At 40.3% G+C, this 21,357-nt stretch overlaps 1 protein-coding gene across 4 annotated transcripts in view; it reads right to left on the bottom strand.

Annotated features, from left to right (window-relative positions):
- The window catches only part of LOC124802186 (helicase domino), a 436,722-nt gene that overhangs the window by 387,019 nt on the left and 28,346 nt on the right, over window positions 1-21,357 (bottom strand). For all 4 annotated transcript variants that reach the window (XM_047263133.1, XM_047263131.1, XM_047263130.1 and 1 more), the window contains 2 exons: window positions 11,948-12,192; window positions 2,853-3,038 (listed from right to left, as the gene is read on the bottom strand). In XM_047263133.1, the coding sequence (XP_047119089.1) occupies window positions 2,853-3,038; window positions 11,948-12,192 (431 nt within the window). The remainder of the gene's footprint in view (window positions 1-2,852; window positions 3,039-11,947; window positions 12,193-21,357) is intronic.

The raw sequence follows: 21,357 nt of genomic DNA, 5'->3' as shown, positions 1-21,357 counted from the left end.
ATCCATGCACTGGAAGGGCCCAACTTAACAGACTGCAAATTAAGATCCAAAGCAATGATGATTTTCCCCCCCTTGATATTCATGGCATTCTCCCTCTTCACAGAGTTCCTGAAGGTCTATCTATGATCAACAGTTCTACTCTGCGGAACGGGGGGGGACAGATTTTTTGAAGACAAGCTGTGTGTTCTGCATAAAGGAAACACACTGACTCTCACCACATTGTCTGTTAAGAGGTTTCTAGTAAATGAAGTACAGCATCCCAGTGTTGGACCATTCTTCTTATATGCCTGATCTAACATCATGTGAGTTCTGTCTATTCCCAAAGATGAACTCTGTATTAAATGGGAACAAGATTTCAGTCCGTTGAAAAAGTGACATGCATCATCAATGAGCTCACAGAGGAACACTTAAAGCACTGTTTCCATCAATGGAAAGTTCGTATGGAGTGGATAGAGTAGGGGAGTACGCTGAGGGTGAGAATAACTAAATATGTATGTTTTTGAAATAAAATATTTTACAGCAATAGTAGCTTTATTTTATAGTCACACCTCGTACCACTGTGACGGCACTTGTTCACAATGTAATGTATATCAAAACAGGCTGCATCTAAATAATGTACTGGTCTATTTAATTCAGATGCCTCTCTCTCTCATTCTGATGTCCCCCCCCTCCCCCCCCCCTCTCTCTCTCACACACACACACACACACACACACACGCACACACACACACACCCTTTTCTTTTTGTAAAAAAAACTAATATAGTATGCCATTTTGCAACTATGTAGCTAAGTTTACAAGACGACTTATCTACGCCAAATTCTGTGTTATAAAAACTGGGAAGTTTTTACAACACTGTTATTTGTTTGTATTGTTTATAAAATTGTAGAAATTAATGTCTAATAACTCATTCATCCTCCTGCCTCTGTCAATGAGTGGCCAATGCAAGTTACTGGGATGCAGGGGATCCAGGTTCGATTCCTTATACTGCCATGAGTGGTACAGGGTGCACGCAGCTTTGCGAGGCCAACTGAGGAGCTACTCAATTAGCTAGTAGCCATTCCAAAGTTAAGAAACCAAGCAATGCCACGAGAGCAGTGTGCTGACCACATGTTCCTCCATGCCACATCTGATGAAACCAGTGGTAAGAGAATGAAAACCAGTGGTAGGAGAATGACAATCAGCTGGCAAGGCCCTATTGACCCATCTAGGGCCAGAAAGTGAGCTTTACTGATTTTAACCCGTTTACCTACATAGGCAATGCAATACTTATTTTGTGCATTCTGATTCCTCTTCTCTGGGCAGATATTGGGATTCCAATCAGCTCCACGTAACACACCTCCTTAAAAAATGGCACACCACTGATTTACTCTACTTTTAACACTTTGCTTGTATTCTGTCATCTTTTCCATTAGCACTGTCCCTCCTGTTTCCTTCTGACAGTCAATAAATTTAACAACAACAACAGCAAATCTGCCCACACTCCATGACCAATTTCTGTACCGTGAGATAATAACCCACAATAGTCAAAACTGGTACTCGGCTGTACTTCCTCATGTGACCCAGTTAGTTTCCAATAAGAGGAGATCTACGATTGGCTTTGTTGAGTTATAGTTATTCTCATAATAATATCTCAGATCTACATAACTGAATCATATAGTAATTGAGCATGTTTTGCAAGATTTTTTAATAGTTTTAATTCCTGGTCATAAGTAAGACAGGACCTGCAGCACCTTATACGATCAGGCTAAATAAAACAACGAATAAAATAAATGTATTAAATACTTATGAAGTAAATAATCTAAAAAAAATTAACTGCAGTCAAATATTAAAAACAAAAAATTCTACTTATGAGGTGGGAAAAGTCTGATATAAACAAACAAAATTTGACAGACATTAAGTTTCTTCATCCAATACAAGGGGAATATTGTGGCGACAGAACAGGTTTTGACAGAAAAATCAGTTGGTACCGTATACAAAAAAGAACGTATCCTAAATGGCTTGGCTGCCTAATCCTCAAACTGTTGTTTTCTTTTCCTCCAACGCTTATCATCTCTTTTTCTGCATGAAGAAACAACTAGCCCTGAAAGAACTTGTTTCTGTCTCCTTTTCATTGGCACCTGTCTGCTGGATCCTGCCAAGACACCAGGCTTCATTTATCTTTCTTGCACGTATTATTGTTTAGCAAGTACCTATGCAATACTTGTACAGGTAATTCCGATTTTCATCTAATTTATTATTTACTTTTAACATTACTTTGAATTTTGACGTTTCCATAAAAGCTCCATAAACTCTCATACAATAACAGGAAAGGGTGAAAAGCTGCCCATAATGTTGCAGTAAGCACAAAACTAAATTTTGCATTCATATCAACAGATAGACAATAGTCATGGTGATATATTAAAAGCATGTCCCATCTTCTCAGCACCCAGCATTATTGTTGAAATAGTGATGTAACGTCCAGAAAACCACCTGAAGAAGAACCTGAAAAGGTTCGAAAACCGGTTCATGGAATAATAAATAACTATTCAAAATGGTGACTGGTTGCAGTTTTATGCATTTACATTCAAGTGTGAAAAGTATTTTTAACCTGTTCCATTGAACAGACTTGATTTCAAACCTTTCTATGCAACTGGGAATGAATTTTTCTTCTGGGATCATAATTAAACATGTAAAATGTAACACTGCGACTTTTCTAGATTATAGCTGATGGCTAAGAATTGAAAACTAATGTTACAACTGTCTATTATTTTACTTTGATACATCACAATGTCACAAAAAAATACACAATTTACATGCATCTTGCCAACCAGCTAACAAAATATTTATTTATTATTTACAATGTAAAATATACCTTTTTAGCTGCAGCTTTTTTCCACTTCCTTTCTTGGGCAAAATCAGCGGCTAACCACACCATCTCTTCTATTAAATAGTCCCAATGTGCTTTTGCTCGAGGTGGCTCCTGAACTTTTGGAAGACGTTTTTCTGACCACAGACCTTCTTTCTGCAGTTCTAGTATCCTCTGCATGACATATGCTTCCTTTAAAATGATATTTTGTTTCAGAAATCACATTCTCTCTAACACAGTGGAAGAAAACAATGAACTGTTTGTATATAAATGGGCTGTTCAGTAAAAAATGATCATAATTCTTTTCTCTTTCTTTTTGATAACATACCTTCACTCATCCTTATAATTTTGATGATCCTTTTCAAAATAGTCTCCTTTCGATGTGATGCACTTATTCCAGCATTTCTATCATTCTGCAAATACATGCTGGAAACCAGTTTTTAAAGGTCCTTCAGAACTGCCTCCATAACCTTCACTTCTGCTTCTGATGATCGAAAATTCCTCCAAAGAAGGTGTTTTCTTTAGGTTATGGAATAGAAAAGTCACTTGGGACTAAATCTGGACTATATGAAGGGTGAAGGATGCACTTCACATTGACTTTTCAAAATATTCCGTAACAAAATTTGCAATATGCAGCTATGCATCGTTGTGGTACAGTATCCAGCCTGTTTCATGGACATATGGTCTTTTTGCAACTGTTACAAATTTGCAAAGTTTTCAGGACATTCCTGTAGTACTGTTCAGCTATTGGTGTGTGTGCTGATACAACATGTCAATAAAACATTCCATTCATATAAAAAAGATGATGTAACTTTCACAACAGAGCCAACTACTTTAGTCAATTGGGGAGGGGGGAGGTTTACACACTGAGCCTTGCTGTTTGTTTACAGATTCAAAATCATGTAGCCAAGTTTAATCAGAAATGATTACCTTTGAAAGAAACTCTGGATCTTCCTCTAACATTAACTTCAACTGTATACACACCTGCACACGTATGTCCTTTTGCTTGGGAATCAGTAGCCTTGGAACCTACCACGCACAAACAAGGCCCGTGTACAACTTCTTATCATTATTTGACACTGTAATAGTGAAGCCTAGTCACAGTACATATTTTTTTCCTTTAAAAAAAAAAGGGGGTTACATTACTGGTTTCAACGAAGTACGTTGTCATTTTCAAATGAAAAACATCAATTGAAGAATATACACTGGGAATCATGACTATACATCTCACAAGAATTACAAGAAATAAGGAGACCAGGCAACTGAGACAATGGTGGCATAACCAAGTCACTACAATTTATGCCCATGCTTGCCCAACTGTTCATTCCATGTCCTAATATAGAATAGACAAAAACTACACCAGAGTAAAAACTGCCAAGAATTCTTGCAATGTGTCCTGCTGTGACAACAATTGTATGCCTGGTCTCTCTATCTGTCATAATCGTTGTCAGATGTATGGCCATAATTCCTATTATATATTCTCCAACTGGTGTTTTACATTTGAAAATGACGACGCAGTTCATTGAAACTGGTAATGTAACTCCTTTTTTTAAAGAAAAAAATTTTATGTACTGTGACTATGGCTTCACTATTATAGTGTTAAATAAACATTTAAGTTATTTTATGATCACACTCCTTACAACCATTATGTCAGAATGTAGATGTGTAACTTTTCTGTCACCAATTTGTGGGTGGCATGCAATGATATTTTCAATATTTCAGGGAGTGTTTTTCAGGCAATTCATTGATCCTCTCTCACAATGATAGCAGCATTTTGGTGCTTTCTTTTCTAAAAGCAGCAACTAGAGTGCCAGATACACCTTCCTTTGAAATTGACTACCTCCCCTCTTCAAAAAAATTTAAAGCATCTTCAAGCTGTGCTGCAGTGTATAACAGACTCTCCATAGGCTTCCTTACAATTGGCTGCAGCTGAAGATCTGTTTAGATAAAAGCAGAATTTCTAAGCAGTATATTTGAAGTATCTCAGTTTGCCCGCTTCTCACAAATGGGAACAAGAAGTGCCAACAATGAAACTAGTATGGCATGTTTGCTACACATTAAACTAACAGAATAAATTCTAGTGCAAGAAATTATGGCCATAAAAATTTATGGTCATTCTTTATTGAACAGCCCTCGTATAATATGCTATTAATGAATGCATTTACCAAATATTTTTGAAACTCAAAACATATTTTATAAACAAAAATCATCAATTTTTGAAAATATGATATAATTAGATAGATACAAAAAGTCTTCTCACCAGGTGGTGACAAGAGAAAACACATATAAGGGTTAAAGAAATATGCAAGATTTCGAAGCCAGTGGCCCCTCCTCCTGCCACAAAGGTTGAAGGATAAGGAAGAGGGATGAAAGGAAAGGACGGGCAAGGTTTAGGAAATGGGGAGAGTTTGGTAAAGACATTAAGAACCCCAGGTCAGGGCAGACTTATCAGATGGTATGAGAATAAAAGACTGATTGTTGTGGACTGCACCAGAAAAGATTTGAAAATCTGAGAGCTTAAGGGTGGAAGATGGGGTACTAAGAAAGACAGAGATTACTGATAAAACATCGTACATGAAGTGATAAGAATAAAATGCTAAATGCATTATATGTGCTGGATGTGAGGGGCAGGGAAAAATAGACAAGTCAAAAAATAAAAGATACAGAAAACTAAAAGGGAATGAAAAAAGGAACAGTTACTGAGAAGAACTGCTGAGACCGTAAATTAAGGCCAGGCAGGTGGTGAGAACTGAGGACATGTTGTAACACCAGTCCCCACCTGCGGATTTCTGAGAAACTTGTGTCTGAGGGAAAATTCTGATGGCACATGTGGTGAAATAGGCACTGAGGTAACAACTATCACGTTGCAGAGGATGCTCTGCGACAGGATATTGTGTATTAGTAGTACTCATTCTCTGTCTATGTCCATTCATCCTAACTGATAACTTGGTGATAGTCATACAACTGTAGCAGGCAGAACTTTGTTCACATAACAGCTGGTACACTATATGGGTTGTTTTATGTGGTGGCTCTCCCTTTGATAGTATATGTTTCGCCAGTTACAAGGCTGGTATAGGTAGTAGTAGAAGTGAGCAGAGGGCAAGTCTTACAGCGGGGATGGTCACAGGGGCAGGAGATATAGGGTAGGGAAATGGATGGACCTCAGTTCAGGTTACGACTTTAGGAAGTTGTAGCCTTGTCGAAGTAGCTGATTAATACATACAAGACCAAGATAATACTGAGTGACACCAGGTGTACTCCTAAGCTGTTTTCTGAAGGCATCAGCAATATTAGGATTGGTGTGATGCCCAGGAAATCTGCTTTTGAACTAGGCTGGTACGACGAACGCATCGAGTGAAGGACGAGGGGAGAATGGTAACGTATTGTTGTAAAGAGTCTGCATCTGAGCAAATATGTCAAGGCTGTATGGCAGGGAATGTTTGACATGGAAAGGAAGACTACTGTCAAAATGTAAGTACTCTTGTTTTTCAGAAGGTTTAATGTGAACAGACTATGTAGTCGATCCTTTGAAAATGAGGTGAATGTAAAAAGAGTAGCATGGGATTAGGAATAAGACTAGGTGAAATTTAATTTGGGGAATGTGTTAAAGAGATACCAAAAATTTTAAGATGTCAGCCTCACTATGAGTCCATGTGGCAAAGATATCATCAATGTAACTAAACAAAATCACAGGCTGAAGGCTTATGGATCCGACTGAAGTTCCCTTCAAGCAACCCACGAAAATGTTGGCATGGGAAGGTGTCATCCTGCCTGGGAATCACAACATCTATTGCAGTTAACTTTCTGAAGATCTTGAAGGCATGTGATTTGTCTTGCCTCATTACCTCAAGGACCAAGAATGAAATATCGCCATTATTTTTGAGCTCTAAAGTAGAACTGATTATTACCCATCTTCAATTTGACCTATGAGCAACTCCATGTTGTCTGCCTACTATTTGTATTATGTTATCCTTTCTATTAAAGGATCATCAGATTTAAAAAAAACTATCTTGCAGATTCTTAATAAAAAATATCCGCCATTGTGCCCAGCATACTTGAATCCATAACTAGTCCATTTTCCTGGATGTAATATTTGTTATTAAATGAAAATAGTTAAAATCAGTGACTAGACACAGGAGTCCTGCTTATAAATTGACAAATCTACTCAACCATTTCCCTAGGGACAATTAAATGGTTGGTAACAGCTATTCTGAAAGGAACAGTACGGCCCTGATTAACAAAATTATAGATAAGCCGGAACTGAATCCTTCAGACTAGTCTCCCTGGACATTAAAAACTTGTATGCTAAGATTCCAGTGGATAATATGATTGAGATAATTGAAAATAATCTTCTCAAGCATAAAAAGTTATCGAGATAGGAGATGTTTGAATTCACCAAGCTGATGTGGTTTGCCACTGATTTTAAACTTTTTTGTTTAATAACAAATTTTACATTCGCAAAATGGGCTAGCTATGGGTTCAAGTATTTTAGGCACAATGGCAGATATTTTCACTAATAATCTGGAAGAAATTTAAAATCTGATGATCCTTTAACTATAGCAATACCAAGGCATTTTCCATCACACACTATGAAAAAAAAAGTTGTTGAATTATATTAACACCATAATTTATTAAAGAGTTATTAGTGTACAAGTATGATCTAGAACCTGAAAGTATCTTTTTGCATACTATTAGCAATGTCAACAGATTTTCAATAAAAATCGTTCATTGTTGTTGAAGTTTACTGTTGACTTATTTTTTAAAGGAATGTTGATGCACAAGTATGACCCTGAACCTGGAAATAATGAATACAACATTCACTGGGGAAAGCGACATCTGCTATTGAGACAGAAATTTTTGCGTTAAGTTGAACTGAAAAATTTGAGACATATATGGAATCTGGTAAAAGAAGCCATTAAAAACAATGAAGCTTTTTTCAGTTTTTTAAAAGTAAGTGATCAGATTAAAATACTTACAAAAGGTCGGCATAAAGCAGACCCCCCCCCCCCCCCCCCCCCGCCATCCCGCAGTATCACTGAGGTTAATGAAACAGGTAACATATTACATACACTGCATAGACAACATTTCACTCCTCATAGGTGGAACTGAAGAAAACACTTATAAAATAGTTTGTAAATTTAACGGGAGTCTATAAATTTAATGGGTTCCAAAAAAAAAATTTCACTGCAGACCTCTAAAATAAAGGCCGTGTTTCATTCTTGGACACTGAGATAAATGAAGCAAGACAAACTGCACACCTTCTGAATCCTCATTAACTGAACTGCAACACATGTGATTTCCAACCAGTCTTGCCACTCTATAAGGAAGTAGCATTTAGAAGCTTGGTGAACAGTAAATAGTGTTCCAATGAGTGCAGCAGATAGGTTACATGAATTAATCTTTATTCACAGATAGAAGTAAATAACAGATATGATGTGAAGATTACCCGTAGGGGCCAGAAGAAATGGGAAGATGAAACAGCAAAGGATAAGAAACTGTTGTTGTTGTGGTCTTCAGTCCTGAGACTGGTTTGATGCAGCTCTCCATGCTACTCTATCCTGTGCAAGCTTCTTCATCTCCCAGTACCTACTGCAACCTACATCCTTCTGAATCTGCTTAGTGTATTCATCTCTTGGTCTCCCTCTACGATTTTTACCCTCCACGGTGCCCTCCAATGCTAAATTTGTGATCCCTTGATGCCTCAAAACATGTCCTACCAACCGATCCCTTCTTCTAGTCAAGTTGTGCCACAAACTTCTCTTCTCCCCAATCCTACTCAATACCTCCTCATTAGTTAGGTGATCTACCCACCTTATCTTCAGCATTCTTCTGTAGCACCACATTTCAAAAGCTTCTATTCTCTTCTAGTCCAAACTAGTTATCGACCATGTTTCACTTCCATACATGGCTACACTCCATACAAATACTTTCAGAAACGACTTCCTGACACTTAAATCTATACTCGATGTTAACAAATTTCTCTTCTTGAGAAACGCTTTCCTTGCCATTGCCAGTCTACATTTTATATCCTCTCTACTTCGACCATCATCAGTTATTTTACTCCCTAAATAGCAAAACTCCTTTACTACTTTAAGTGTCTCATTTCCTAATCTAATTCCCTCAGCATCACCCGACTTAATTTGACTACATTCCATTATCCTCGTTTTGCTTTTGTTGATGTTCATCTTATATCCTCCTTTCAAGACACTGTCCATTCCGTTCAACTGTTCTTCCAAGTCCTTTGCTGTCTCTGATAGAATTACAATGTCATCGGCGAACCTCAAAGTTTTTACTTCTTCTCCATGAATTTTAATACCTACTCCGAATTTTTCTTTTGTTTCCTTTACTGCTTGCTCAATATACAGATTGAATAACATCGGGGAGAGGCTACAACCCTGTCTCACTCCTTTCCCAACCACTGCTTCCCTTTCATGTCCCTCGACTCTTATAACTGCCATCTCGTTTCTGTACAAATTGTAAATAGCCTTTCGCTCTCTGTATTTTACCCCTGCCACCTTCAGAATTTGAAAGAGAGTATTCCAGTTAACATTGTCAAAAGCTTTCTCTAAGTCTACAAATGCTAGAAACGTAGGTTTGCCTTTTCTTAATCTTTCTTCTAAGATAAGTCGTAAGGTTAGTATTGCCTCACGTGTTCCAACATTTCTACGGAATCCAAACTGATCTTCCCCGAGGTCCGCTTCTACCAGTTTTTCCATTCGTCTGTAAAGAATTCGGGTTAGTATTTTGCAGCTGTGACTTATTACACTGATAGTTCGGTAATTTTCACATCTGTCAACACCTGCTTTCTTTGGGATTGGAATTATTATATTCTTCTTGAAGTCTGAGGGTATTTCGCCTGTCTCATACATTGTGCTCACCAGATGGTAGAGTTTTGTCGTGACTGGCTCTCCCGAGTCCATCAGTAGTTCTAATGGAATGTTGTCTACTCCCTGGGCCTTGTTTCGACTCAGATCTTTCAGTGCTCTGTCAAACTCTTCACGCAGTATCTTATCTCCCATTTCGTCTTCATCTACATCCTCTTCCATTTCCATAATATTGTCCTCAAGTACATCGCCCTTGTATAAACCCTCTATATACTCCTTCCACCTTTCTACCTTCCCTTCTTTGCTTAGAACTGGTTTGCCATCTGAGCTCTTGATATTCATAAAAGTGGTTCTCTTCTCTCCAAAGGTCTCTTTAATTTTCCTGTAGGCAGTATCTATCTCACCCCTAGTGAGACAAGCCTCTACATCCTTACATTTGTCCTCTAGCCATCCCTGCTTAGCCATTTTGCACTTCCTGTCGATCTCATTTTTGAGACGTTTGTATTCCTTTTTGCCTACTTCATTTACTGCATTTTTATATTTTCTCCTTTCATCAATTAAATTCAACATTTCTTCTGTTACCCAAGGATTTCTATTAGCCCTCGTCTTTTTACCTACTTGATCGTCTGCTGCCTTCACTACTTCATCCCTCAGAGCTACCCATTCTTCTTCTACTGTATTTCTTTCCCCCATTCCTGTCAATTGTTCCCTTATGCTCTCCCTGAAACTCTCTACAACCTCTGGTTCTTTCAGTTTATCCAGGTCCCATCTCCTTAAATTCCCACCTTTTTGCAGTTTCTTCAGTTTCAATCTGCAGTTCATAACCAATAGATTGTGGTCAGAATCCACATCTGCCCCAGGAAATGTCTTACAATTTAAAACCTAGTTCCTAAATCTCTGTCTTATCATAATATAATCTATCTGAGATAAGAAACTGGCGAACATTTTTTAACCATGCAACATCCAGATGGCATTCCCAGCAGCAGATTTAATAGGATATAGTTTAAAGTATGAAGTTGGCAAAAGTATAAGTAAATCTGAACAGGCCGCTGTTTATCAAATACAGCACTCACGGCATGAAGTGAAATATATAGGAAAAACTGGTACAAAATTTTCGACAAGATGTAAGGAGCATGAAGAGACTTTTAGACTGGGCAACTATGGAAGATCTGTGGTTGAGGACTTAATGTTCACATAATTTCATTTGTTTTGAAACTTGGGACTTGGGTCGTTTTTGAAGTTCATGTCTGTGTAGGATTAACTTCGACAGCTAGATGATGGACGTTCAACCCCCGAAACTCTTTGCTGAGGGTTATATTCCTAATATTAGTGATTGTAAGTTGAAGTTTTTATAACAATTATCTCAACATTATCACCTTCAGTGTTCAGATGGATATTATTAGAATCTTTACCAATGTATTGACCAATTCAAAAGCAGCCAAACAAGTGCAAACAATGAAGAAAGAGCAGGACCATCCACTACTGATGGCAACATTGTGCAAGTCTCTGACCTTACTTTGAATAACCAATGAGTGACTGTTGTTGAAGTGGCAAGCCAAATGCAAACTAGTCTGGGTTCTGCATACATGATCATCCATAATTGGCTCAGCTTTAGTAATATCTGCGACCAATGCATCCCAAAACAACTTAACGTGCAAGGACCAATTAAGGAATACTACCAGGAAAAAGGGTCAACAGTAAATGTTACAGTGATTTGCTTTGCAAGCCAAAGTCTGCAATTTTAGACAAGTATTGAGGTTTACTGTCAAATGGTTTTCTTTCCTTGCCCAACGAAGCATGCCCACGCACATTACTGCCCACACTTTTCAGAATATGAATTTCAACATAATGGAACATCCTGAATACGGTATTCATATCGTCCACTCAGATTTCTATTTTTTTGGTCCATTTAGAGATGGTTTAGGAGCCTGTCAATATACTTCCTTTTTTTCTGAAGGAATTGGAAAGGCTGTGCAACAGTGGACCAACTACACTGAAAAGCAAGTTGACTAGGTTGCAAAATGTCATCATAAATTTTGTACTGTTGTATTAAATCAGAACATATGTAGTGTGTATGCTTTATGACTTGCTCTCATGAATTCATTCTTTCTATAATCTAACTCTGATCACTACTATTGGTACACTTCTCCAGAATAAAAATATGTACCAATGAAATAAGACTAAAAATTGTGTGTTCAATTTCCCCATAGGGTATCATATTTCCTACAATGGAATAACATCACACATAAGGAAGAATATAGTTTATATTATGCATACCTGTTTTGCCTTTTCAGCTATTTGTTCCTGGCTTCCAATTGAATTATCATAAAGAGCAGAGATAGAATGTTGCCGTGCATGAAATCGAGGTGCCACATTTACGGTAGATGTTTTGTGCTTCACAACAGAACTTGGAGGTAAGCTTCTCTCTGCTGTAGTCTGTGATGATAAGCGCAGACTACTACTCACAGGGTTTGTTCCAGCTGTAGCGGTGGTTGTGTCATTTGTAACAAATGACGTGCTAACTGTAAAATCACAATTTCCTTGGAATTAATACTGTATAAAATATAATAATAATCAGTCAGAAAACAACCATTAAAAATTAAAAGTAGAAAGTAACCAGTTACAGAAGTCCTTAGCTTCTTTTAATCTGTATGAGAAGTTCTAATCATTATTGTATCAAATCTCTCTTCATTTCATTTTTAAGGAAATTTTACTATCTTCATATTACTAACATTTGATGTAAAATCACTTCAAGTGTATCAATCAACCTGTATGTATTTCAGTTGCATTATGTATACTGATGAGTCTTCTGTACATTAATTCAATGCTTTATGTATGTAACTAATGAGATAATAAAATTCTGATTCCGAATTTCACTCAAAATTCTCTTCACACAAATAGTATACATGTACAATATCAGTCCACTACACCTTTGTTCAAGACATCTGCACAACATAAATTTAAGTCCCCCGCCACGTTTTCCTGTCTGTGTGTGAATTACTGCAGGGATTTTGATACGGTTCTCACTAATAGATTGATTTATAAGGAAGATTTGTGAAAATAATTTACAACTGTTACACCTGACAAGTTATCCTGCCATACACACTTATACCCAAAGTAAATTAGGAAAATGGGTGAAATAATTTATAAAGTTTTCGAACTTTCGGAAAATACTCACAGTGGATGTAGTAGTATCAGGCATAAAAATAAAAGTTCCCTCACCTACTGGTTAAAAATCATCCACCACAACCTCTAATTCAATTTTTTTTCTACCTTTCCTTCCAATTTTTACAAAAATCGCTTCTAGAAGATACCCATTATGACAAAAAAATACTTGTGGTGAAATTTTGCTAAAAGGTCACAGGCATGTTGTTGCAGCCATGGGTGAAATGTTTTGCGAATTTTCTCATCAATTTCTATCCGACCACTTCTCAATTCAACAGGTTGAAAACTGGAGACAGAATGTACATTGCAGAACTGTTTCATTGCTTCAGATACGTGATCGCCTACTGGCATTCCACAAATCCATCTGTTTAACACACTGTCACTGAAACATCTTCCATGTGGAACACCCCCCAAAACTTCAAGTTCTTCATTAGGCTTGTCCGATCACCATAGTGGTCTACACTTTGTGCCAATACTTACCAGAGCCTCAAACTGTGAGAAAGCTGTCATTGATGAATTAATTAAACTCCATGGGTTCATGAAACTTCCTGGCAGATTAAAACTGTGTTCTGGACCGAGACTTGAACTCGGGACCTTTGCCTTTCGCAGACAAGTGCTCTACCAACTGAGCTACCCAAGCACGACTCACAACCCATCCTCACAGCTTTACTTCCGCTAATACCTCGTCTCCTACTTCCACCTGGTGGAAGTAAAGCTGTGAGGATGGAGCGTGAGTCATTCTTGGGTAGCTCAGTTGGTAGAGCACTTGCCCACGAAAGGCAAAGGTCCGGAGTTCAAGTCTCGGTCTGGCACACAGTTTAAATCTATCAGGAAGTTTCATATCACCGCACACTCCCCTGCAGAGTGAAAATTTCATTCCATGGGTTCATGATTTCTTTCAGCTTTTCCAAGTCAACAACTTGCATGTCTTAGCATAAGGAAAATGTACAGTTGTATGGAAGATGGGGAGTATAGCTCTCACACAATGTACAAGTATATGTAGTTCCCTTGCACTCAGCCTGCATGAAATGCCTTGCAATACTATATGCGCAACTGTGAAGATTTCCCTCTTTGCTTAGCTTAATATCATCCATTGTGTCAACAGATTGATTCATTAGCTTTTCCATCACTTGACCTTTTTCCACACTGCTGAAGGCTGGAGTATTTTCACGTCAAGTTAGAAAGACAATCTTTAAAATGTTGCTCCTCTTTCCCCATCACTGGCATTTCTTCCACTCTGATGGTGGAAGGAGCACATAATACTGTGTAGTTAGCCTGAACTGTCCTTGGGTATGCATGGCAATAAGTGTGTGGGGAACAGAAGCAGTACCATATTCTCCAATAGTTGAGACTCTGCTGTCTTTCATTAAAAAGCCTCTTGCTCCTAGAAAAGATATTATCAATTGCATGAATGCCTTTTAATCGCATAACTATATCAGTAAATAGGTCATTCTCTCCGTTAGTTTCCACAGCAAATATATCTTTAGCTTCCATGTAGAGTGGTCAGTCAACTGGCACAAAAATTGTTTGTTGTACAATTCACCGAATCTCCGTGATGGCATAAGATAAAACAGTTAATATGGTGTTACAGACTATGGGTGGATTGTTGTTGAAGAGAAATGCTAATACCTGCAATTTCGTGTAAGGTTCACCAGCTGTAATTTTCTCCGTAAAACTCCGCCAAGAAGGACTAGAAGGTTGCCGTAAGAACTTCCCCATCATCCAAGCAAAATCATGATTGCAAGGCACTGTCACTTTAATGAATTTCCTTCCGAGTTGGAATTCCACAGAACAATTTTTTCAATTCCAACTCGATCCTGCCTTCAGAACGATAGCATAGTATAAGAGGGTAACAAAGAAGTATCTGTTCGCAGGTGTACAGTCCAGAATTGGTATGCCAAACGCAAAATCTATGTGAGCACTGAGGCAATCATCCCACTGATGCACCAGGTTGAAAACACCCATTTGGTTAAACACTGTGCCCTGCTGTGTGAAAAAGTCCTTAACAGCCTGGTGCACATCCTTGTCCAACAAGAATCATTGACCATTCAAGGCCCTTTTTAAGAGATTGAAGGTGTGATATCCACATGGGGAGACGCGTTATCGTGAAGCAGCAGCATCCCGTGTCGCAGTTTTCCCAGGTATGGTATTTAACAGAAGTGCTGCCCCATACACATTCTTCCTTCTCCTATGTGAATGTCTACTGGTGTTTGTCCTACAGCACCCAAGAAAAGAATAACAGCAAGTTGGTCGCATAGTTCTATGTTTCCGCATTTACTACATGCATGTTCAAAGACATGAATATCACACTCATCCACAGTACTTACATACACATGTTGGAGTTGTGCCACAACGCATATAGGCTGCAACAATGCCCTCAAACAGCGATTTTTTGATCACTCCTTATAATATTTTGGGCACTTGATGTTTTATTAGAGTTGTAGATGAGAGAGTTTTATTACTTTCTGATTTTTTGCAGTGCTTCCAGCAGTCATACACCTGATTCCACCCATAACATTAAATGTACTTTTACCTGTCATTGTTCGAGAACAAATAATGAGAAATACCTGGTTTCTATAACTGAACAGCAGAAGCCTCAAAAGCCATACTACTCTAGGAAGAGCAGAAATCCATGTTTGAGACAATTTCAACAATGGTTTTTGATCTCATTTTATGAAACGAGTACACTGCAAGACCAAGCTGCAAAAGGGAGATGAATAAATCAAGGCTCTTAGCAGACAATCACGTGGAATATTGCTGTACATTTTCTCACATGGGATTGTTCACTACCTTTCTTCTTTGACACAACCACACCCTACACAATTTCTTGTATAGTTTCAAGAATCATAACACCAGCACTCTCAGTCAAGTCGGTGATTTCTGGATATTTGACAATTCTGTAAGGAGTCATTCTTCTGTCTTCATGGTTAATGTCTTCAGCTATTTCCACTTTTTTCGTACACTTATCTTTTTCATTGATAGCGCATCCATTGTACCACTGGTTGAACAGTTTGCAGCCACTGCCACGAAAACAAACAACGGAGGAAGGGAAATGGGGGTAGGGAGAGAGGTGCGCGTTGTGGCTAACAGGACTCCGACACTGTAGTATTCAGTCAATTTGTATTTTAGCGTCTTTATGGTTATTTTATCTCCTTCTGGAAGACATTCTCTGGCTTGGTGGTTGGTTTGGAGATTAAAGAGACTACGCTGCGTGGTTATCATTTCCTTTTTTCTTAGTCACACAGGTCTCAGATTAAAACCATACCCCCAAAGGAACCCTATTGCTTGAAATTCAGGGAAGGAACAAAAAGTGTAAAACTATGTGTCTAACCGTATTGAAGAAGGAAATAAAAGTATAAAGCCAAAACTGAAAACATTAATGAAAAGGAAAAAAACAATAAACGATATTAAAAACAACAAAGTAGATGGCCTTGACTGGCTGATGGCAAGAATAAAAAAGGATGAGCCAGCCATTCTAGAACACACTAAAATCCCCAGCCTAAAGGCAGAAAGCAAGAGAAACACAGATGGTGACAAGATGAACACTAATTCGAACAGGTAGCACGAAAGGGAGTGAGGCAGGATAAAACACAGGTAGGATGACGGCCTGGGAGAGAAGGCCACTCTTAGACTGAGTGAAAAAACACCTCTCTCAAATAAAATTTAAAAGTAGATCAGCCACAGAGGCATTGTCACCTAACACAACAGGTAGTGTGTCAGGAAGATTAAAAGTCCGTCTCAAGGTGGCTAAAGATGGACACTCCAACATGATGTGGACCACTGTCAAAAGTGAACCACAGCAACACTGGGAAGGGCCCTCATCGACACAGCAGTTGATAGTGAGTCAGCCAAGTATGACTGATGCAGAGCCGGCAAAGGACAATGGAGTCCTTGTGATAGGCTCACATGTAGAACGACACATTCGTCATCTCCTTTACATAAGTAACTTATTTGGCAAAGTCAGGGAGCACCATTCCACATTCCATAACCCAAAACTTTACGATGTCAGACCAACAGGAGATTACTTTCTGCTGTGCCAATCTCCAGACTCTGTTTATGAATAGCCTCTTTGGCCAGCCTATCAGCAAGTTCATTTCCCAGGATTTTTACATGTCCCGGGGGCCATATGAAAACCACTGCCTGTCCACATTGTTTGAGAACGTAAATAGATTCTTTGGTAGCCATTACCAAAGAATGGTGAGAATAGATCTGGTTGAGAGCTTGTAAGGCGCTCAAGGAGTCGCTTAAGGTGAGGAAAGACTCACCGGTGCTGTAACGGGTATGCTCAAGAGTTCAAGGGATGGCAACTAACTCAGCAGTGAAAACTCTGCAGCCATCTGGCAAGGAGCACTGTTCATTATGCCCTCCATGAGCAGAAGTGAACCCAATATGACCATCAACCATCAGTGAAAATTTCCTCTACCCTGGGACATGTCAAGAATAGAAGGAAATAGGTGGCGGAAGACTGCTGTGGTTGAAGTATACACCTTGGAGGTATATGTGAGTGGACCCAGAGGAGAGGTGGTAAAGGGAAAGACTCGAGTTCAGTAAAAAGGAACTGGACAGGGGCGGCAATTGTAATCCCTGATCTAGGCCACTGTTGCAGATGGTTTGCCCTGTTAGGGAAAAAGGAGATAGTAATTTCGATATTGAAGCGAGCTCCGAAGGTGCACGGTACAATTGGCAAGCAGTTGTTGTTGTCTGATCCGCAATGGAGGAACCACATCTTATATGATCATGCTGTCCACTGGGCTTGTTCAAAAAGGTCCCATCACAAGTCGTATTCCATAATGGTGTATAGGGTCCAGCATCCACAGTGCTGAGGGTGGCGCTGAACCATTTGCCAGTCTTCCATAGTCAAGATGGGTTTGTACAAGGGCTTTGTACAGCAGTAACTGTTTAGGGCAATCTGCACCCCAGACATGACCCAGGCATTGAAGAATGTTACGGTGCTGCTTATGGTGACAAAGATGGGGAACCCAAGTTAAGTAGGTGTTGAAAACCAGGCTTAAAAAGCGATAAGAGTCCACAACATTAATGATATTGTCACAAGATAAAGCTGTGGGTGAGGGTGAACTGTGCAATGGCGACAAAAGTTCATGATGTAAGTCTTGGCGGCGGAAAACTGAAAGCCGTGGTTAGGGCCCATTAATGCATCTTTTGTATGGTTCCCTGTAGGCGACATTCAGCCACATCAACTGTAGAGGAGCAAAAGGAAATGTGAAAGTCGTCAGCACACAAAAATGGTAATACTGACGACCCCACAGCTGCTGTGAGGCCTTTAATGGCCACTAAAAAGAGAGGGGCTCTCAGTACAGAGCCCTCTGGGACCCCATTCTCTCAGATATGGGGGCTCCTGTGTGAAGCACTGACTCAAACGCTGAAGGTGCAGAGCGATAAAAAGTTCTGTAGAAAAATCGGGAGCGGGCCCCAGAGACCCCACTCGTGCAATGTAGCGAGGATGCGATGCCACCAGGTGGTGTCTAGGCTTTCGTCAGGTCAAAAAAGACGGCAATAAGATGATGATAGCAGGACAAGGCGTTTTTGGATGTCAGACTCCAGGTATATCAAGTTGTCAGTGATGGAGTGACCTTGGCAAAAGGCACCCTGAGATGGAGTCAGAAGGCCCTGAGGCTCAAGGCACACAACTGCTGGCATTCAGCAGGCACAGAACATTGATGAGACTAACAAGATGATATCTATATGTAGTGGGTTCTTATCAAGTTTTAGCACTGGAACCATGATACATTCTTGCCATTGTGATGAAAACTTGCCATCGCTCCAGATGTGGTTGAAGATGACAGGGAGGTGGTACTGGTAATCCTCTGATAGGTGTTTTTAAACATTTGAGCATTTGAGGATGGATACGGTCTGGCCCACAAGCTGTTTTGGGACAGTGTCCACGAGCATTGAAAAATTCACAGTCACTGAATGGAACATTATATAACTCAGGGTGGTGTGCAGTAACACACAAGTATTGTCGTTCCACTCGCTATTTTAGGGTATGAAAGGCAGGTTGGTAATTCTCAGACACAGAAGTTTGTGAATAATACCCAGCAAAACGCTCTGCAATTGCGTCTGGGTCGGTGTAGATAGCTCGATTCATGGAAATCACAGTTATACCTACATGTGTCCAATATCCATAATGGCACCTGATCTTAGTCCAAACCTGGGACGGAGAGGTTAGTGTTCCAATGGTGGAGACATATCATTCCCAATACTCCTGCTTCCATCATTTGATTAGCTGATGGACTCGGGCACGGGTCCAGGGATGGATGCCGTTTAAAACGTTGGAGGGCTGCTGAACGTTGGAGGGCTGCTGCGATTCCTGGTGACCACCAAGGCACTGTCTTCTGCCAGGGGCAACTTGAGAAACAAGGGATTGCCAATTCAGCTGCAGAAACAATGGTACTAGTAGTGTTCTGAATCACCATATCAATGTTGCCACCCAATGGAGATCCAATGGTGGTAGCAGAGGTGAAAGCATCCCAGTCAACCTTGGCAAGAGCCCATCTGGGCAAGCATCCAGGTAAGTGATGCCGGGGGAGGTACAGGAAGAGCGGAAAGTGGTCACTACCACAAGTCATCGTGAGCTCACCTGTGGATAGATGGTAGAAGGCCAGGACTGCAAACAGTGCGATCAATCGGCGAGTATGTGCCACGCACCACACTGAAGTGAGTGGGGGCACTTGCATTTAGGAGGCAAAAGTAGAGTTGAGTTAATAGAATCTCTACATCTTTACCACAGCCAGTAATCTTGGTTCCACCCCACCAAGTGTTATGGGTGTTGAAATCACCCAAAAGCAGGAAACGTGGGGGGAGTTGAGAAACTAGTGCAACCAAGGCATGTTGTGGAATGTCATCATCTGGAGGAAGGCAGATGGCAATTTCCTGCATTGTCCTCACCCTGACAGCTACAGCTTCGAAAGTATTTGAAGGGGCATAGGTTCGCTATATACGGAGGTAAGGACATATATATATACACATATTCCACCGGACACCCTGTTATAGTTATTTCGTGTTTTTTTAATATTCCCGATAACCACAAAGGGTGGGGACCCGCATTGCTGGAAACCAGATTTTGTGAAGGGCAAAGCAGAAAGCAGGTGTAATGCTTAAGAGTTGTCACAGCTCTGTCTGGTGGTGGAAGAAACAGCCACAATTCCACTGTTGTGGGGGAAGGCTTGAAGGGACCAAGGAGGCAGTTCAGGCCTCATGGTCACCTACCGCCACCAATTGAGTACTTTTATCCACCATTTCCATTACAGCTGAGGTGTCAGTGAGATCTTGGTCCTTGGGGAATGCTAAAATCTCCACCTCATCCTCAAACGTGAAGCTGATAGGGAGGGTACATGTGGGAGCCACTGGAGTCTCTCATTTCCTTACAGTCTTCGTCTTGGTCAGCTTGCCCCCTCACTGGTCTTAAGTGGCTTGTTGGGAGGGCTTCTCCAATGTAACTTCAGGTACAGATGAAGACTGTGAAGCTCTTCAACCAGCAGCTTTTAGCTCCTTCAGGCACTGGCTGGTATACACTTTCGCATGGGGGGAGATGTTGGAAGGTAGAGATCCAACGGACCGTTCACTGTGAGAGCCAGTGGAGGCTGTTGCTTCTCCGGCTAGTGGATGAGGGGATCGGGACCGACTGCCATGGCATTTGAGGGGGGGGAGCAGTTATCAATGGAAGAGGTGCCCCAATCACCAAGAGGGGGATGCAGTTGGGCTGCCCTGATGGCCCACTATAGGCTTAGCCGAGGAGACTACCATTGCCAGCGAGGGCGATGTCGTAGTATTAAGATGACAGGATGATAGCATTCAAATGGGGTTCAACCCTTCATAATTCTGTTTAGCCTCTCAGTAAGTCAGCTTTTCAAGGGTCTTGCACTCCGTAATTTTCCTCTCCTTTCAGAGTACTGTGCACTCCACAAAGCAGGGAGAGTGTGGTGCTCTCTACAGTTGACACAGGAGAGAGGAGGGTCACATGGAGTATTCGGATGCAGTGGACGTCCGCAGTCTCTACATGTGGTGCTGGAATTGCAATGCAAAGACATGTGCCCGAATTTCCAGCATTTAAAGCACCACAAAGAGAGGGGTGGAGGGGGGGGGGGCATGTATGGTTCTATGTCGTAGTGGTATATCATCACCATGACCTTTTCAGGTAACGAATCACCCACAGAGGCCAAAATGAAGGCACTGGTAATAATCCTATTATCTTTAGGTCCCCTATAAATGTGCTGCACAAGGTGAACACCCCTTCGTTCTAAATTGCCAAATTGGCACATAAATCGTCGTCAGACTGCAACAGGAGGTTTCAATGGAAAATAATCCCTTGGGCCATGTTTAGGCTTTTATGGGGAGCGATGGAAATGGGAATATCATCCAGCTTGTCACAGGCAAGCAAAGACTGTGACTGGATTGGGTATGCTGCCTGAATGAGGACAGATCCACTGCACATTTTGGACAGCACTGTCACTTCCCCCAACTTATCCTATAGATTGTCTACTAAAAATAGAGGCTTTGTAACC

Source organism: Schistocerca piceifrons, chromosome 1 (assembly GCF_021461385.2).
Source record: "Schistocerca piceifrons isolate TAMUIC-IGC-003096 chromosome 1, iqSchPice1.1, whole genome shotgun sequence".
In the NCBI taxonomy this organism is placed as follows: domain Eukaryota; kingdom Metazoa; phylum Arthropoda; class Insecta; order Orthoptera; family Acrididae; genus Schistocerca; species Schistocerca piceifrons.
Note: the sequence above shows the minus strand (reverse complement) of the source record. Positions and strands in the feature narration are given on the sequence as shown.